This window comes from Cryptomeria japonica, chromosome 2 (assembly GCF_030272615.1).
Source record: "Cryptomeria japonica chromosome 2, Sugi_1.0, whole genome shotgun sequence".
Classification (NCBI taxonomy): Eukaryota; Viridiplantae; Streptophyta; class Pinopsida; order Cupressales; family Cupressaceae; genus Cryptomeria; species Cryptomeria japonica.
The window spans coordinates 167780952-167800660 of NC_081406.1; the positions used below are offsets into that span (position 1 = coordinate 167780952).

The following is a 19709-nucleotide window of genomic DNA, read 5'->3' on the forward strand; positions in this document are numbered from 1 at the left end:
CCAGTGGGCTCCCTATCTTGCACCAGTAGGTTCACTATCTTGTACCAATGGGTTTTCTACCTTACACCAATGGGTTTTCTATCTTGCACTAGTAGGTTCACTATCTTGCACCAACGGGTTTGCTATCTTATGCTAGTGGGTTCACTTAAAAACAACGAATTTTCCCCACACAATAGTGGGATATCTAATTATCATTTACATGATTTTCCCAAATTTTATTTTTGGCACTAATCAGCTAACTTGTGTTTTAACATTTTAGACAAATAGCGGGAACACATTTTAGACAACCAGTGGGTTCGCTTAAACCAGAAGGTTTGCACCCTGAAATAGTGGGTTTGCACCCTAAAACAGTGGTTTGCTTAAAACAACAGGTTAAAGGTTTGCACCACATAGTAGCGGGATCACTAATTATGATTTATATGATTTTCCAGCATGCTATTTTAGTACTAATCAGCTAATTTGTGTGTTGTTGGATGGTTTTACTAATGTTTTTGCAACATTTCGAGCTATAAGAAGACCCCTAAGTGCTTAAACACTAACATTTGGCATGTAGGACCGCTAAAGAAAGTGGGGTTTTGTTAGAACAAATTTTCTCATTTCATTTGTTTCATTTCCTTCTTTATTTTGTGTCTTATTGCATAATTAGGCACACTTTAATTCAATTAAGGGAATGGACATGTTGTGTCTTTTGAGTAATTAGGCACACTTCAATTCAAGTAAAGGAATGAACCCCATGTCTTTTGTGTCTTGCACGCTTGTGCATCTGTAGAGTGGTCCTATTGCTAACACACATTATCCTCTCCCTCTGGCTCTTGTGGTCGTAGGTGCAAGAGAAAAGTGTTAGAGATGCTCAATTTTACTTTCTAAGTAGGAGGGTCTATCCCCTCGAGTAGCCTATAAGGTCGAGTGAGGGGAGAATGACCCAAGTGGTACTTTCTTTAGGTTATCTATAGAAATATTTGTGATTTTAGTGAAAGCTATAAATCAACTGGTAACACTATGTTATATCGATAGTTTCCCTCAGTATCATTATGCAAATACTTTTGTGGTCTTGATGCAAGTCAAAATCCCCTGGTGCTTGTGTGGTGGATGCATAAAATCCGTGTTCTATGGGTTGGGATATCTCTTAAATGAGCTATCCACCATATGTGTGACTGCCTAATTCACCCCAAAATTTCCCCCACTACAATCTAATTGTTCTTTAGTATCCAAAAATCCTTCTATTTGTTAACTCAAGTGTTGTGATACGTACATACCAAAGAAACTCCTCATGTACCCCTAATTCGAGATAGAAAATTCACTGGGAAGTGATTACCCAAGAATTCAAAGCTTGGCATGCTCGAGAAGTGTGTGTTGAGGGTTGAGCCAGTGCTATCAGGCTTCTATCTATCCCATTGGATGTGGTATTTTGGGCAAGAAGATTTAACACATACTGTCATTTGACTATCCATAGGGATTTACTTAATTGATTCTATTTATTTTATGGTTAGATCTTCATGCTTGTTGTGTTTTGTGTCAATTCTTTTGTCAAATATCATTCTAGCGGGTTTGAAGTTAGTTCTAGCAAGTTTGTGGTCTATTATAGAGGGTTTGCAGTCTTGTATTAGCGTGAATGTTGTCAACTTTGAGCCAAAATTGACATACTTAGCGCAGTCACTATCATTTTCTCAACCAACAGGTTTGCATCTCAAATCAGTGGCTTTGCATATCAAACTAGTGGCTTTTCTTTTTGTTTTAGAGGGTTTGCATCTTTTTCTAGTGGGTTCACATATTATTGTTTTTAAGTCCTATTCTAGTGGGTTCACTTTTTATACTATCTATTGTGTTGTTCCAATGGGTTCACACCTTGTTCCAGTGGGTTTGCACCTTGAAACAATGTGTTTGTGCCCTGAAATAGTGGGCTTACATTTTTGGTGTTGTTATGCTATCCAAGCTTTTTTCAGTCTTGCCTATCTTGTTCTAGCGAGTTTTCACCCTTAACCTAGCGAGATCACATCTTGTTTTGGTGGGTTTGTGGTTTGTTATAGCGAGTTGGCTTTTATCTTATCACAATTTATTAGTAGTCTTGTTATGCTGTCAGATTTTTGTTTCATTGATTTACAATGTTACGTTTCCCTAGTGGTTAGGGTCTATCTTTGGTGATCCCAATCTTAGACATCATTGTACTACCATAATGTTGTCTGCATTTCTTTATACATTTCTTGATCTATTGGCAGTGTATGCCCATCTTTTATTATCTCAGTTTTAGATGTCATTGCGTTGTTGTTATGTTGTTCATGTTGCCTTAGAAACTACTTAACTCTTCAGCTATCAGTTATCTCTTTGATCTTGGTCTTAAATATGGTTGCACTGCCTAAATTCTATCCATTTAGCATTAGATTTTCCTTAACTCTTCAGCTATTGATTACCTTTGGTGATCCCAGTCTTAAACGTCACTGTGTTGCCATTATGTTGTTTGCATTGCTTTATACACTTCTTTATATCTTGGCAGTTTGGATCTATCTTTTATAGTCTTGGTCTTAGATGTTGTTATGTTGTCATTATGTTGTCTGCATTACATTAGAAATTCCTTTATCTTTCAGCAGTTATGAATTATCTTACATGGTCTTGTGCTTAGAGGTCACAACATTGTTGTTATGCTATCCACATTGTCTTAAAAACTGCTTGATCTACCAGCTTTCAGGATCTATATTTTATGATCTTGGTCTTTTGATGTTGTTATGTAGTCATTATGTTGTTCACATTGTGGTAGAAATCTTTGGATTATCAGTAGTTGATATCTTTATCCATGTGCATCTTTGGTCCTAGATGCCCTTGGCTTCGGCATTATGTTGTCTGTGAGCCTCTAGATTCTTGTTCGATTAGTATACTTTGGTTCTTGGCTTCGCGTGGAATTTAGTCTTTGTGTCCCATTTGTGTCTAGATGCTACTAATTTTTGGTTAGATCACTTTATGTATCATATCTCCCAGCATCAAGATTATCGTCCATCATCATATCTTGTCTCTCAATTCACATCATCATTTCCTTCTTCCTAAGTTAGAGGTTGAATATCAAATATCTAAAATTGAACGTCAAATTTCATCCTCTTTCCACCTTCTTCATAGTCAGTCCCCATCTCATCTTGGTCTTTGACCTATCACCCTTTTTCATCCTTCATCTCTCCAACTCACCAACTAATTATCATGTCACAATTCTATTATGATGAGTTTGGTCGCCCTTCATTTTCTTCCACTTCACCCTATGTCGATGACATTGATGGTATGGTTGATCAACCTAATGACACATATATCCAAGTCATCCCTCAATCCTACTATGATGAGTATCATCATTCCTCATTTTCTTCCACTTCACCCTATGTCGATGATGATGAGGGTGTGGTTGATCAACCCAATGAGATAGATTTCCAAGTTAGATCACCATCTTATCTCAATTCTCCATCTAGTTCTAATCTCCCATTTTATCTAAATTCTCCATTTAGTTCTAGTCCTCCATCTTATCTCACTTCTCCATCCAGTTCTAGTCCTCCATCTTATCTCACTTCTCCATCCAATTCTAATCTCCCATCTTGTCTCAATTCTCCATCCACTTCTAATCTTCCATCTTATCTAAACTCTCCATCCAGTTCTAATCTCCCATCTTGTCTAAATTCTCCATCCAATTCTAATCTCCCATCTTATCTCCCGTCTCCATCCAGTTCTAATTCTTCATCTTATCTAAGTATTTCATCCAATGTCGATCATCCATCCTATCTCAATCCTTCATCTAATCCTAATCCACCATCATTTGTCATGCAAACTATGACTGGGGGCATGAATTTCACAATTCCATTATCATCTGTGCCCCCACCCATCCGATTAGTGCCACAAGTGGTCAGTGCTCCACAACATCAACCTCAAGTAGCATCACAACCTACTATTTCACAACCATGATTTAGTTATCTACAAGCACCACCTTCATCCACTGTTGTGATGAACATTCATGAACAAGCTTGTGGCACTAGTTGCAATCCTTCATCTCACCTCAATCCTCCACCATCCACTTCTTCCTATCTTAGCCCACCATCTTCCACTCTATCATATCTCAATTCAACACCATCCATTCCCTCCTCCATTTTAGAGAATTCACTTCCAACTCCCACATCCATCATTCCTCTCCCACCTCCTAACACCATAAAAAACCTTTCATCCATTAAGATCATCCACCCATTATCTCATCACCTACTTCTAAAGTTAGTCAAACTCAATCCAAGGAACCTCCTATTATTCTATCCACTCCATCTCTCCTAGTTGATGATTCTCCCATCCTTCTATCTACTCCATCTCTCCCAATTGAGGAACCTCTCATCCTTCCATCAACTCCATCTCTCCCAATTGATGAATCTCCCATACTTCCATCAAATCCATCTCTCCTAGTTGAGGAACCTCTCATCCTTCCATCCATTCCATCTCCCCCAATTGATGAATCTCCCATACTTCTATCCACTCCATCTCTCCCAGTTTATGAATCTCCCATCCTTCCATTCACTCCATCTATCCTAGTTGAAGAACCTCCCATCCTTCCATCCACTCCATCTATCCTAGCCAAAGAACCTCTTGTCCTTCCATCCACTCCATCTATGCCATTTGTAGAACCTCTCATCCTCCCATCTACCCTATTTGAGGAACTCCCCATCCTTTCATCTACTTCATCTATCCCAGTTGAATAATCTTTCATCCTTCCATCCACTCCATCTACCCAATTCATTGAATCTTCTATCATTCCATCCATTCCACTTGAAGAGTCTACCCACTTACCTCTCATCACACCAATATTCAAAGCATTATTCATCCAAATCAAGATCCTACCATCCCATCTCCTCCATCTTAAGATCCTTTATCATCCCCTCTTCCAAGTCAAGATCCTCTTGTCATATATACTCCACCTCTTGATCCTCCATCTCCTCCTATCTAAACCATCCCACCACCATCACTCTATCCACTTGGTTTAATTACATTCATCCATGGTAATTAATTCACAATAGAAGAACATCTCATATGCACCACCCATTCTCCTCCATCTAATAAAGGACTCGCATCTTGTTGCCCAAAGAACAAGTATCCTACTTTAGATAAAATACTCAAAAAAATGAATCATCAAGGAAAAGTCTTGGTCCTACATGAGCAAGGTACTTTGGAGCCCATCCATGTCAAAGCACAGCTAGGATCTCATGGTCATGGTTACATATCCCAAGGCACTTCAAATAAAAATATTGGTACAACTAATGCAACATCCAAGTATACTTCCAAACACACCATCACATCTCCCCATTGTTCCTCCAAATCATTTATCGTCATCCCCCCTCCTCCATCATATAAAGATAAAATAGTTGTCCATCTTCCTCCATGCTCAAAATCCATTTTGGGTCCCTATATCCCAAAATATACCTGCATACATCCCCCACATGCTAAATCCATTTTCAGCCCTTATATCCCAAAGTCCCATCCTCCATCTTTTCCTACTCATCCCTCCTTACACAAATCAGCTATCTCCATCACTCATCATGAACATCCTATTCCTTTCATTCCTAATCAAGATCAACAAAGGCACATGTCCTTGCATTTCATCGAACATCCTACATCCTTCAATTCATCACAATTCCTCCATCTACTACACATCTGCACACTCCTTCCAAGGCTACTAGTAGAAATTTGGATGCCAAATAAAAAATGCATAAAGTACCACATCCACAACAATATAAATATGACCATGTCTACCAAAAATGACATGATCCAACAATGCAAAAGTTGATGCAAAAATGCAATGAATCCCACAAGCCACAAAGGACCACCAAAGAAAAAGCAAAACCAATGTGGATTCCAAAGTAAAAAGAGGCAAAGCAACAAGAAGCAGTGCATCCAAAAGAAGAACCTGCAATGGCATTCAAAATTTCTATTCCACCTGCTAAAAATGCTTCCCCTCCACCTCCTAAATCTATTTTGGGTCCCTATGTCCCAAAGATACCTATCATAATGCCTCCATCCTATCCACATGCTACATCCAACTCCCCTCCGCTCATCCCACATCCTTTGCAACATGATCCAATATTAGTCCTGACAACATCCCCCCATCACACTCACTTTCCCTCCTTCCATCCAAACACTTACCGCTACCATATCCCTTACATTCCCCATCAAAACCATCTAATCCAATCCTTTGCATAATCTACTCTTTCCTAATAAAGTTGTACCAACATCCAGTGATCACTCCAAATGGGCTCCTATTACCTTGATACGAAACTTTATGCTCGATTCCTCCATCCATATCCCTCAACACCTATCCTCCAAATCTATTTATCCTCCTCCCTCTCCATCCATGAATTTCCTCTCAAAAAATCAGAAAATTCCAAAAAAAAATTCCCCCCAAAAAAACAAATTCATCCAATGATGAAAACTTGGCAAAGAGGCGCCTTGGATAGGTACCATGATGAAAACCTGGCAAATAGGAATCATGTGTAATTCCCCTCATCCTTTTTCTCTCCATACTTGGGGGAAAAGTTCTACTGGACATCTATCCATTTCCTCCTCCATTCCATCTACCTATCATACCTAGTATATCGTATCCTATCCAGTTCATTTCCTCCATCCTCCTTCAGATCTTAATAAAAGGAAAAGAAAAAGCCACTGTATATGCATGCTCTACACACCTCTTTTCCTCCCTTCCATGTAATCCTTCTGCATTCCTTCATGGCCCTTATCTACTCATCACCCTATCTTCCATTTGTTTCCCTTGAGATTCCTATCCTCTTGTCAGATATCTTATCGTATCCATTCATTCACCTATCCTTGTCTTCTGGTTCCTCCAATCCATCCTCCTTTCATTCCATCTCTATCCACCTATCCTAATCTTCTGGTTCCTCCAATCCATCATCCTTTTTCATCCTATCCATCATCCTTTTCATCCATTCCCCAATTCTTTTCATCCAATCCCTCATCCTTTTATCTTTCAACCGCGTCTGCCTGTAGGGAAAAATTTCTTTTGCCCTCTCTCGCTCCCTCTATTTCTTTTTCTTTCCCCTTTTTTTTCCTCCTTTTATTTCTAGTACTTCACGAGTGGGGTTGTGTACCCACATCGGCGGGGTTTCTCCCCCACAAGCAGTTTTATGCCCCCGTGGGGTCTCTCTCTCATGCCCATGGGGATGCACTCTCATGAGTGGGGTCACACCCCCATGTGAGTGGGCTGGCACCTTCTCGCTTGCAGGGATGCACCCCCATGTGAGCAGGTTTGCACCCTGACATGAGCAAGGAAGCACCCTTGTGAATGGGGTCTCACCCTCGTGCTTGTGGGGATGCACACCTGCGTGAGTGGGGTCACACCCCTACACTCATGGGATGCAGCCTCATGTGAGTGGGGTCACACCCCTACATGAGCAGGGTTGCACCCCCACCACGGGGTGACCCCCCCACAATTTTTCCCCCTAGTCTCTTTCGGCTCTCCCCGGTTATAACATGTCTACCAATAGAAAAAATAACACCCAATGCCCTTATAGAATAATAAAATCTTTTTGGCCTTGTGGGGTGTTTCCCCTTGACCCCATCTTGGGGGTGTTGCCCCCAAACCCTTGTCAAAAAATATGGAGAGAAACTGCATCAATAGAAGTAGGTAAAGTTTAACCTCCAAGTTTGATTAGGATCCACATAACACCTCCTTTTATCATCCTTTGAAGTGATTCATCTGCCTCAAAATTCCCCTTCGCATTCCAATATTATCTATTCTTCTGAATTAGACAATCACTCCTATCTAATCGAATCCTCCAATCATCATCATCATTGGGTTTCTTCCAATTACTCCTCTCTCTTCAATCAATCCAGTCAATCATCAATCTATCATGGCTTTTCATCTTGACTGGGGTAACATCATGCCTGTCCCTGGGTCTTCTTCCTTCATCCATATTCTCTTAGGTCATCTTGTATATAGTGTCTTGTACATGTGTGTCATTGTACATAGGCGTCTATCGGTCCTGTCCTTCGAGGTCATATCCTATCAGTCAGTTCTTCAACAATCATCTTTGAGCATCTTTGTAATAATGATCCTATCAGATCCTTTTGTCGATTATCATTAGTCTTTTATCCTAGTGTTGTTCTAAGATGTATCCTTCTCACCAACACCCATCATCAGTCAATGCAGGATGTATCCTTCCTCAAGTCAGACATCATCCAATCAGTTATCCTTTTGGCAAAAGACATCTAAGACACTCGTGTTGGCTTTGATTCTTTTTTATATTTGTTTATCTTTTTAAGCTCTTGATGGATTTGTTTCCTCTTGGTCGCCACGATCTTTTATATCATGGTGTGCTAGGAATAATAATTCTCAGGATGTGATCTTGTTGCTTTTTTTTTGCTTGGCATGTCTTTTGGATGTGCTCCTTGTTGCACCCTCATGAGGTCTCTGTTATCTCATGTTACATTGGGGCATATCTTCTGCTTGAGGTTATTCTATCACCATTTCTTGTAGGGTCTCTATAGCTCTGTGTGGTGCTAGATTAGCCTATGTGTCTATTTATATGTGTCATTCTATGCATTGGCTATTAAATTCCACCCCGCTTCCTTATACCTTGGTGACTCACAAACATTGCTAAATCAAAATAAGTGCTCTACATGGCATCCTTTTTCACGGGTGCTTGAGCTCCATGATCATTTCATCCATATCATCCACTGCATTTGCATTTTTCTCCCCTTCCTGTTCTACTTCTTTCCTTCTATCCTATTCGCTAGGGCAATGTTTCTTTCGAGACGTTGTCCGGTTCCTTTTTCCCCATGCACCCTCTTGAGGGGGCATCCCTACCCATCCCTTTGTTGGTCCTAGGGTATTTTTCACTTCCTTTCTCTCAGATGTTTTATTTTTCTTCGCACTGACACTATTTTAGCACCACCGCGAAGAGGGGCACAATGTAGACCCCTAAAATTGGCTAATTAATTTAATCAAATTTAAATCCTATTCTTCCAGTTAGTTAATCTAATTAATTAATTTTCTATCCCTTTCTTCCTATTAATTAATTTTTTAATTAATTAATCTCCCAAATCCCTTTCTTCCAATTAATTAATTACTAATTAATTAATTATCCTATCCTCCTAATTAATTAATCTAATTAATTGATTATCCCATCCTCCTAATTAATTAATCTAATTAATTGATTATCCCATCCTCCTTATTAATTAATCTAATTAATTATTTATCCTTGTTCTTCTATCTCATTTGATTAATTACCTTTAATTAATTAAATATCCCTTTTCCCAAAACCCCCAAGGATCTATTAATTCAATTAATTAATTAGACTCCAATCCTATTTGAGCACATGGCTCCTAACCTTAACCCCCCATCTAACCTATCCCTTGTCCTAACCCTAGGGTTCCAACCAACCCTATCTATCCTAACCTCCCCCAACCTAGCCATCCTCCCAACCTACCCTATCCGATCCCTCCTAACCTCCATATGTGCACATCCTAACCTCTTTTCCCCCTTTGTGTGGAAAATATCCTACTTTTTGGTTGGCTTTGCCCAAAATAGACATGTATCCTCGTGGACACATGTCATTCCTCTTCCCTCTTGTTGAGCCACTTGTCCTTTTTTGGAGGACAAGTGTCTCCTCTTCACACCCCCTCTCCTTCCTCTCATCTTCTATTTAATCCCTCCATTTTTAGACCAAATCCTCTCGAATCCACTATTCATTCAACACATCGTTACTTTGTCAAAATCACTACTCACACTCACACATCTATTATCATTTGCATTATCACCTTCATCAAATCATGGAGCACAATCGAGCATCTGAATCGATATCATGAGCACACATCCAATCATAGAATAATCAAATCGAAGCAAGGATTTGGGGTTTGCAAAGCTTTTCTTTGTGTTTTTGCTTTGATTTTACCATTTCAATCTTGAAGTGTTGAGTTTAATGTATTTTTTTGGTTAATTATTTTATCTTTTATCCTTTGTATTTGCACACATATTTTCCTCACACATTAATCTACCACCATCGAGGCAAGTCTAACATCATTCTCCAAGATATCAATGATAGTCATTGCCCTATTGTCAAATTTGGAACCGGTAGCAACTATCATAGTGTTATTTTGTACTTTTCTCTGTCTAGGCACTTCACCAGTTGCACTTAAGCATGTGACTACTTGAACAACCTACTTGGTGATTTTATAAGGCTTGTCTTGCCAAATGAATTCATCATGGACCTTGTCGAGGACATACTAGACCCATTTTGCTTCATCGAATATGGGAAAATGAATGAATTGCACGAAACCCTTGTCATAAAGAATTTTGTGTTTTTGCTTCAAATTCCCCAAACTATCTGCCAAATGCTTGTTATAGAGGGATAACATGTCTGCACTACCAAGCTCCTCAATATCATAGTGGATAAATGCCCTAATGTCTTCATTATGAAGAACACCATACGGAACCGAGGAAAAGGCTTCTTCCAGATCGTCTTCAATGGATTTGAAAGGGTGTTTCTTAAAAATGGGCCTTGCTCTATCAAAAATCTCAACAACCAGAGGGGTAGAAATATCAAATGTGGATGCCATATATAATTCAGGGTTTAAAACAATTAGGTCATGAAAAATGGATAAATACCTTTAATTCTCAACTAGGTGCAAGAAATCGCTCACTGATTGCTTCAAGCTTGATTTAAGCTACCAAAACACCTTTACACATTTCTCTACTCTATTCTCTCATTCACAATGTGAAGAATGAACCTTTGAAATGCCTTTTTAATGTCTGAAAACCTAATTTTAAGTTGTAATAAATGCTTCAACCTTTAAGCTTCTAGTTACCTTGTTTTTCATAAAATTGCCTACTAGAACCTTAAATCTCTATGAGATCTTCCGGATAATATATATGCACACAAGATAGATCTTCTACAACCTTTTAGAACTAGTTATAGATCTCTGAAGAGGGGGTTCTACTGATTTGCATGAAAAACTCCCCCTAAAACAAAAAACCCCTAGTTACCGAATGAGGTTCCATCATCACATTTAGGTGTCGAGCCATTCTGTGAATTCTGATCTTCTTTCTTTACCCACATCTTCTAGTGCTGATCTCTAATTTCATCTACCTTTGATTTACCTTTCTCATTAGATTTATTCTTGTTCACCGGTGCATTCCTGCTTCTACAATGTCTTGCAATATGACCTACTTTGTTACATGCATGACAGACAACATTCCTTTTCATAGGCCTAAAGTTCATATGATTTTGTCTCATCCTACATTGGTTAGATATATGTCCAAACATCCCACATGAAAAACATCTTTTATTCTGAAAATTGATCATCATTCTGCACATATTTGACTTATGTCCAAAATTGTTGCGTTTGAAACATTGACTAGTAAAGGTAGAGTCATTATTCATCACATTGTTCATCATCCCATTATTCATCCTACTTCTGGATTGGTTTGCCATATGACCAAATTTTTTGCAAGTAAATCATCTACCATTGAATTTATAGGCATTAGGTTGTCCTACTAGAGGTTTCTTTCTCTGCTGATAATTTGATTTGGCATTGCTCTGTCTAGAACCGAAAGATTCTCCTTTCTCATATCCAAGTCCTCTTGTGTCTTTCCCATGTCTCTGACTATCCAGCATCTCATCCAACCGGGCTGAACTAGCTTTGAACTTCTCTTTGTACTCATTAGCAGTCGTCAGCTCGTCTCTCACAATTATGATTTGTCTCTCAAGTTCTTGTCCATCATTCTTTGTCTGTACCGGTTCAAGCTTCAACAAATCATTCTCATATGTCAATCTGCAACATTCATCAGATCTGTCCTTCAAGGATTGAGTCAATCTTTCTTCATTTTTCTTCTAGTCTTCAATCTCTTTAGTCAACTTCATAACAATAGATTGGATCTCACTCTTCAAAACTGCATCCTCCCTAGCTGGCTTCTCACATTCATCATTCTTGTCTTGTAGAATTTGATTGTCAACACTTTGTTCTTCTTTTTCCTTTAGCTCTTTTCCCAAGAATTTTTTACTTGATCTTTCAAGGTTTCAATGAAGTCTTCAACTACACTTAGATTTCTTTTCAAGCTACTCTTTTCCTTCATCGCTGCATTGAGATCTTCAAGTGCCACAACAAGCTATCTCTCCAAACTGGAGTCCATTGATTCAATCTTCCAGATCTTCCTCAAGTTGTTAGGCTTCTTCCAAGGCACAAGGCTCTGATACCAATTATTGGAATCAATGGACACTAAAGGGGGGGTGAATTAGTGTTTTGGTATTTATAAATCTAATATTCAGATTCTTAATCAACTAGATGCACAGATAAGAAACAAAAATGCAGAAACACAAGGCAAACAAGCACATAACCATAACACCAATGTTTTACGTGAAAACCCGAAAAGGGAAAAACCACAGTGGGATTTGAACCCACAATATTATTCCACTATGGCCAGTAGAAAATTAATATTACAAAAGGGGAATGCACTTGCATTTAGGCACACTTCCTAGAGCTCACTGCTTAGTTACAAAAGCAGGGCTACAACCCTAGAGGAAGGCTCACTACCTTATTGATAATTACAAAATGATTATTGTAGCATCATAAAATTGCAACCTTGCAATTTTTTACCGCATTTGGGTCTTTACATTGGAGAACAAATCCCTAATCCTAATTGGAGACCCGAGACATGCTTACACCTCCCGAAACCTACATTTCCTCGCACCCCACACTTCGTGTTCCTTCTTTCTATCCTAAATTAGAGCTAGACAGGGGCATGGTGCCCCTTTCCTGGCTCTGTGCCCCTATCCTTGCCCTATTTTGGGCCCCCTCCACTTAAACTTTGCATTGGGCTTATCAATCTTGAAGCGAGAAAAGTTTCCCTATGTTGGCCTACGATGAAAAATCAGTCAAATAACCCTAATTGATGAATATATAAGACACATTCTCTCCTCCTTTCGCATTCATGAAGTTTAAATTGTGATCCTAAGTGAAATCAAGCATTCAAGAATTCAAGTTTCCATTCAAGCATCCATTGAGCATCTCAAGTATGCTTTCAAGGTTAAGTGTTGCATTCAAGTCAAGGATTCAACCATTAAAGTGGAGATCTCTTTTGACATTCAATTCTACATATCCTTTCAAACAACTCTATCAACATTTCAATTACATCCTTTCTCGAGGTGAATTCTACTTCACTCATTTACTTGCAAGTACCTTTTATCATTTGGTTAATTCCAAAACTCAGGTTTGACCTGAAGCCAAACCCCGAATCCCAACAATATTTTATCTCTTTTCTATGTGTAGGTTGTAGGTGTGTAACTATATTTGTAGATTTGGACTTCATTTTCAGAGATGGAAAAACCCTTTTTGACACACGGGTTTTTCAGAGGACCAAGTACACTTTCAATATGGTCCCGAAAAATTTCACCCAAATTTGTAGGGGAGCTTCATCTCATCCTTTTACTACTAATTCCAAGTGCACAACTTCATCCTGCATTTCTATCTCAAGTTATAATCATTTCTTTGTCTCTTTTAAACTTAGTCTTAAATCACACAATTCAACTTATCCATTCTAAAAGAGGGTTTAATATCACTCTCTAAATTATTTGTCAATTCATTTAGCATCCAATCTCTTTCTATTAAGATTGGATCTAGTGAATTTTCCCCCCTCTTTTAAATGTAATGTGTGTGAGAAGTTGAAGGAAATCCTTTGTGGAACTTTCACTCCTTTTCTTGAGGAGAAAATATTTCCATTTGATCTCCTCTCATCATATTTTCACACCCATTCAATTATAATGAACAATGAACTATAAAATAGCATCTAACTATGCCAAATATCAATTCTGGTTAGGCACAAAGTGGTCTGCTTCACTATTATACTAAATTGCTCTATTCTACTCTGCTCTACTTATCAGATCAACAAAATTCAAGGATGTGCATGTGAGACTGCACTCAATCACTCCAAAATCATCTCAGACATCATATCCACACTCAAATGCATTAACCAAGTCAAACTTATATATCAGAATATGAAACATGTAATGTTGTAAGTCAACTTTAATCCTTTCCAAAATATATTCTAGACCCAAAATAAATATTCACATGCTTCCTATTGGTCTCACCAATTATCTCAAACACATCACCAATCACCAGAATCTATCCAAGAAATTCAGACCACAAGATACATCAATAATAGTGAAGATATTCTTGTTTAACTGCTCTATCAGATACTAGATCTTCAAAAAGGCTAGGAAGAAATACTGGAGGGTGGATTTGCATGATAATCTTCTTTTGATACTCGACCAACTAACCTTGATCATCGAAACCAAAATATGCTTCACCAGAAATGAGAAATGCCCACAAAATTGTACACTGAGCTTCATCGAGCAGACTAGATACCAAAAAACTTACTCAAGACATATGTTTAACCAAAAATCCATACCGGATAAGATCATAAAGCTGAGTTGCCATCAATGACAACTCCTAAGAATCTACATGCATTAGTTATTACCAATCTTCACTAGAGCATCACCAAAACAACATCAAATGCCAACACAATATTCTTGTGAGAAGAAGTTGTAGAATTAAGGCTTCTTAAGGTTTAACTACTTTTATATGGAGCCTAATTTAGATAACTTGTTTCATGATAATTTTGGTGGTTCCTCTAATCCAGCAAATGATGTCATTTATCCCCATTCTTTCCATAATTCTCATGATGATGATGAATCACTTACTAGGGTTTTCATTGATTAATTGGACAAGATTGACAATGAATATGAAAATCTTCAACAATGGATGAGTCATCAATACTCAAAAAGTGAGGCAATCCCATTGATTGGAGGATTAAAAAGAATGGTTCAAAGTGATAAACTTGGTGTTGATTTATTGTGTGGCCTTGCTTATATTGTTGACACTAATATCATGCCTATGAAAATTTGTGCCAAAGTCCTTGGTTACACTCAAGCTTCTAGTCAAGTTAATCATTCTATTCCTATGGCTACATCTTTTCCTAGTGTTCCTATATTCACATATTCTAACATGACCACTTCCACACAAAATTTTGATCCTACACATGTTAGTCAAGGGAGGAAATTTTCAAATCAAATCTCTTTCGTACCTCCTTCCATGAGTCTTCCATTTGTGACCCAATCATCTCCCATACCTACTTATCATAGTGTTTGAGCTCCTTATTCTCAACCTCAACCTACATAAAACAATGTCACTCCATCCCAATCCAATATGTCCAATTTCAATCCATCAACCAAAGCAACCTTCAATAACATAGCCCAAACCATTTCATTCTTTTCAACAACAACTAGCTACTATTACTCAATCTAAGTTTAATGTGGCCACATTTGATGTAGTGAGCCCATTATCCGATGATATTATTTGTGTTATCCCTCCTAAACATATGGAAGTCTCTCGATTAGATCTTTATAATGAAAAAAATGATCCCTTGACTCTTGTGAAAACATTTAATCTTTGTGAAGTGACTTTTCTCATGATCAAAGACTTATGGCTAAATTATTTACTCGAACCTTTTGAGATAAAGCATTGTAATGGTATTGTTCTTTTCAACAACTAGCTAATGCTTTTATTCAATAATTTCATAATAATATTGGTCCTAAGATTACTTTGACAGATTTGATTCATTGTAAGCAAGGTGTTAAAGAAAAAGTGATTGATTTTATTGGTAGATATAAACATTTGTATTCTCAAATTACTTATCCTATGGCTGATAAGATGTTCAAAGAATTTTTATTGCTAATTTACAAAAATATATTAGGGATAAGCTCCTCTTTTCTTAGATTACTTCCTTTACATAGTTGTGCATAGTACTTCATAATTATCAACTTCAAGTGATTCAATTCAAATCATCTCCTTCAATGGCTTTTGTTGATAAGAATGAAAGTGGTCAACAATTTTTAACAAGGTTTAAATTGAACAAGGGATACATCAAGCTCAATGACAACATCAATACTCAAGTGGTGGCCATGATATCAGGTGTGCCTGCTTTATCCAAATACTTATGAAAATAATTTACTCCTCTTTTTGAGCCTTTACATAGTATTATGACATAATTATTAAATAAATATGTATTGAGACTTCCTCCCATCAAGCCAATTGATACATCCAAACCTTCACCACCTTATCATGATCACAAAGCTTTTTTCCAATATCATTGTCAACCTATTCATGACACCAAAAAGTGTTATTCCTTAAGGAGTATAATTCAAGGCTTTATTGATAATAATACCATATTTTTAGCTAGTACAAATGAAAATAGAAACAAATCCGTAGCTCCTCCTAATCAAAATATCCAAATCTTTACTAATCTTTTATCTTCCCATTCTACTAATTTGGTTGAATCTGAGCATCTTGATTTTTCTTCCAATGACCTTGGCCTTGAGTCTAAGAATGTGATGAATCTTGTTGATAAACCTTCACCTCCTAAGGAATTATGCATTACCTTTGATCCTAGTGAGACTATTGATGCACCTGATGGCCCACTATATATCTCTACGAAGAACAAAGACAAACTCTCACAAGGGGTTCTCATTGACCAGCATGTGTGGTGAATGTGATCACTAAAGAATATCTTTATACTCTACAATTGCATCAAATAACATATGATAAATTTGATATAGTGGTTAAGGTGTATGATGGTTTCTCTTTCCCTACTATTGGTTCTATTAATCTTCCCATTAAGGTTGGCACTATGTGCTTAGATGTTATTTTTTCTATCATTCCTACATCAGATCAATTTCATGTGAAGTTGGGAAATAATTGGCTCTCTTCCATGAAATTGATCCCTTATATTATTCATAAATGTTTAAAATTTTCTCATAATGACAAAATCATAACAATTAATAATAGCATGTACCAACCCGCAGTGAGGCATGTAGATGTTAATCTTGATTACTTTTGGCCTAAACAATTTGAGCCTCTTAAGCCTCACAATGATGGTCTCTTTCAATCTTATCAAAAGTGGAAGAATGAGATGATCTTGTCTTTGATTAAGCCTAGAGATCTTAGACCTATTCCTCCACATGATGGACCTAGTCTCCTTCCTACACCTTCTATTCCTCTTATATATGCTATAATCCTGCCTCTTACATCTTACAAAGGGAAGTGCCTAGGACCATCTCCTATCTTTCAACCTACTAGACCTTCTCCCATTACTCCTCCTTTAAATAAAGATAAGAATCATATGTCCATTGATCATAAACCTTCACAACCCTCAGCTAAAACTAAAAGAAACCATTGTGTGAGAGAATGTCGATAGAGATGTCGTGCTAAGCATCATGAAATTGCTTTTCAACCCATTTCCTCCTCGAAAGACACCTAATGTTTGTTAGGCTTGTATTGATGTTGTCATTGATGTCAAGTCCCATGGTTTGGATAGGATTAGATGTAGTTTATTGAGCATCAATGGAAGTGAGGTGTGTATGTGATGTTGATGATTGATGTTTTGAGAGATGTGCTTCCTGAAAGGTTTGATTCTCTGAGAGATGTGTTATAGTTATATTTTTGGGTCTCATTTGATCTAAAATTGAGGATGAGTAACAACATTTTGTGTAGCACGTGGGTCATATTTTGGGCCCGATATTTGTGATGGATGTAATGTGTTTATTTATTCTATAAGTGCATTGTGGTATGGTCTACTTCTCATTCCCTTCCACCACCAAAATGTTTAGTGTTGTCCTATTTCAAATCATTTTCTTGGAAAAATTGAAAGATTATGGTTCTTGGAGACAATATATATGTGGATGATTTAATTTGGAAAATTTCTTGGAAGATATGAGGGACTGAGAGGAAAAATCAAATAGATGTGTGAAGTGTGTTGTTGTTGATAGGCACCACAAGCATTTATGGTATTGTAGACTATGGTATAGTGGTGGATTATCTTTTATTTTCTTCTTCCTTTGGTAGTGAGCCTTACTAGGTAGTGAGCCCTCCGATAGTAAGCCTTTCTAGGTAGTTATCCCTCTAGTAGTGAACCTCTTGGTAGTGAGCCATCTTTTATAAAAATCACCTTAACCAGTGTCACCTTAACTAGTGTTATATATTGAGAACTAACATTCTTTGTAGTTTTTCCCTTCTTGGGTTTTCTATATAAAATATGGTGTCCATTGTTTGATCTATTTTGTGCATGTACTTTTATGTTATATTTTCTTTAATTAAATCTATTGGTTGCTCCAAATTTGCGAATGAAATAAAGGAAGGTTTAATTATTCTTGATTCACCTTCCCCTTCTCAATTGCTTGGGTATTCTAAAATTGGTATCAAAGATATGGTTCCTTGGTAAAGAGCTTAATTGCTTGAGGTAGATCCTGATATGGTGACACATAAATTATTGATCCTTATCTTTGAAGGATCTGAGTATAGCTTCTGGAAAGTGATGAAGATGAGAGGTTATCTTGTCTCTTTAGGTTGCAACACTTGGAAGGAATTAGAAACTAAGTATGTACAACTAGTTAATGGTCTTACCATTCCAAATGAGGTTCAAGCCTATGAAGAAAATGAAAAGGTAAGGTATGCTATCTTTAGTGCATTATCAAAGACTAAATTAACAAAGGTTATTTCTTTGAATACTGCTTACGAAGTTTGGGAAAAGATGAAAGAAATCTATGAAGGAAATGAGAGAGTTAAATTATCAAAGAGGTTGAAAGCTAAGTAAAGATATGAAAATCTGAAAATGGAAGAAGGAGAAGATATAGTAAGCTACTTTCAGAAGGTTGACAGTGTAGTGAATAAAATCAAAGAGCTTGGTAGCACTTTAAATGATGAAGAAATAATTGGCAAAATTCGGATGACCCCACTAGTAAGCTATACTAATAAGATCTCTTCTATTGAAGAAACCAATAATTCGAAGAAATTCACTAGAGAATTGCTATTTGGCACCTTGACTGCATTTGAGGTAAGGAAATTTGGAAAGGACAAAGGTAAATTAGAGACAACATTTAAAGCTACAGAAGATGATCTGGATGATGAAAGTTTAGATGAGATGGAAATAAATTTTGTGAGGAAACAAAAGAGAAGAACTGACAAATACAAAGGTATGTTACCTTTTAAATGTTTTAGATGTAGAAAGATTGGTCATATAGCTACTAGATGTCCAAAAAAAGGAACAAGACATAGATTTAGAGAAAATAAAGGAAAGTTTGAGAAGAAAGACTACTATGTTAGTTTTGATTCTAGCATTTAAGATGATGAATTAGATTATGAAGAAGGTGACTATTTTTTATTGGTAGAGAAAGACACAAATAGGATTGTGTTTGTTCCTAAATCAACAATCCTCGAGTCCTAAAGGAATTGCCACTAACTCATTGACAAACTCAAGGAAGGATTTGGCCAACGAATGAGATTCAGTCATAAGAACTGAGATCTCCTGCACTTCTGGCTATGCGAGACCAAGGCGAGTAAACCTATGTAGTGTATAATAACTTTCATCTTCATGACAATAAGGTAACTACAACTTACAACAGATCATCTCGATGAAAATGTACTAAGGAAGATGGATGAACTCTCAGTTTTGGCTTTAACCTTAGTTTCTAAGAATCTATTCACTTCATTCAGGAGGGGGGGGGGGGGGGGTTCTACACCAATCCTACTCCTAATGTAGAAAAAAAAATGCAAAAATGAAAGGGATTTGTTTATGAAAAGATTCTAAGAACTGAAAGCAACAACCATGACTAGTGCCTTGTATGGGCAGCAAAGTCAACTTCACG

The 19709-nt window shown here is 37.3% G+C and overlaps 1 protein-coding gene across 3 annotated transcripts in view; it reads right to left on the minus strand.

Moving 5' to 3' along the window:
• LOC131065962 (probable leucine-rich repeat receptor-like serine/threonine-protein kinase At3g14840) overlaps window positions 1–19709 on the minus strand; it is a 128067-nt gene that overhangs the window by 21360 nt on the left and 86998 nt on the right. Inside the window, exon 7 of one of the 3 annotated variants that reach the window (XM_058000576.2) lies at window positions 15825–16167. The exons of 1 other annotated variant lie outside the window; for it this stretch is intronic. In XM_058000576.2, the coding sequence (XP_057856559.1) occupies window positions 16119–16167 (49 nt within the window). In that variant the 3' untranslated portion in view covers window positions 15825–16118. Of the gene's footprint in view, window positions 1–15824; window positions 16168–19709 lie in introns of those variants that run through there. One more of the 3 variants, XM_059216503.1, reaches the window with a different exon arrangement.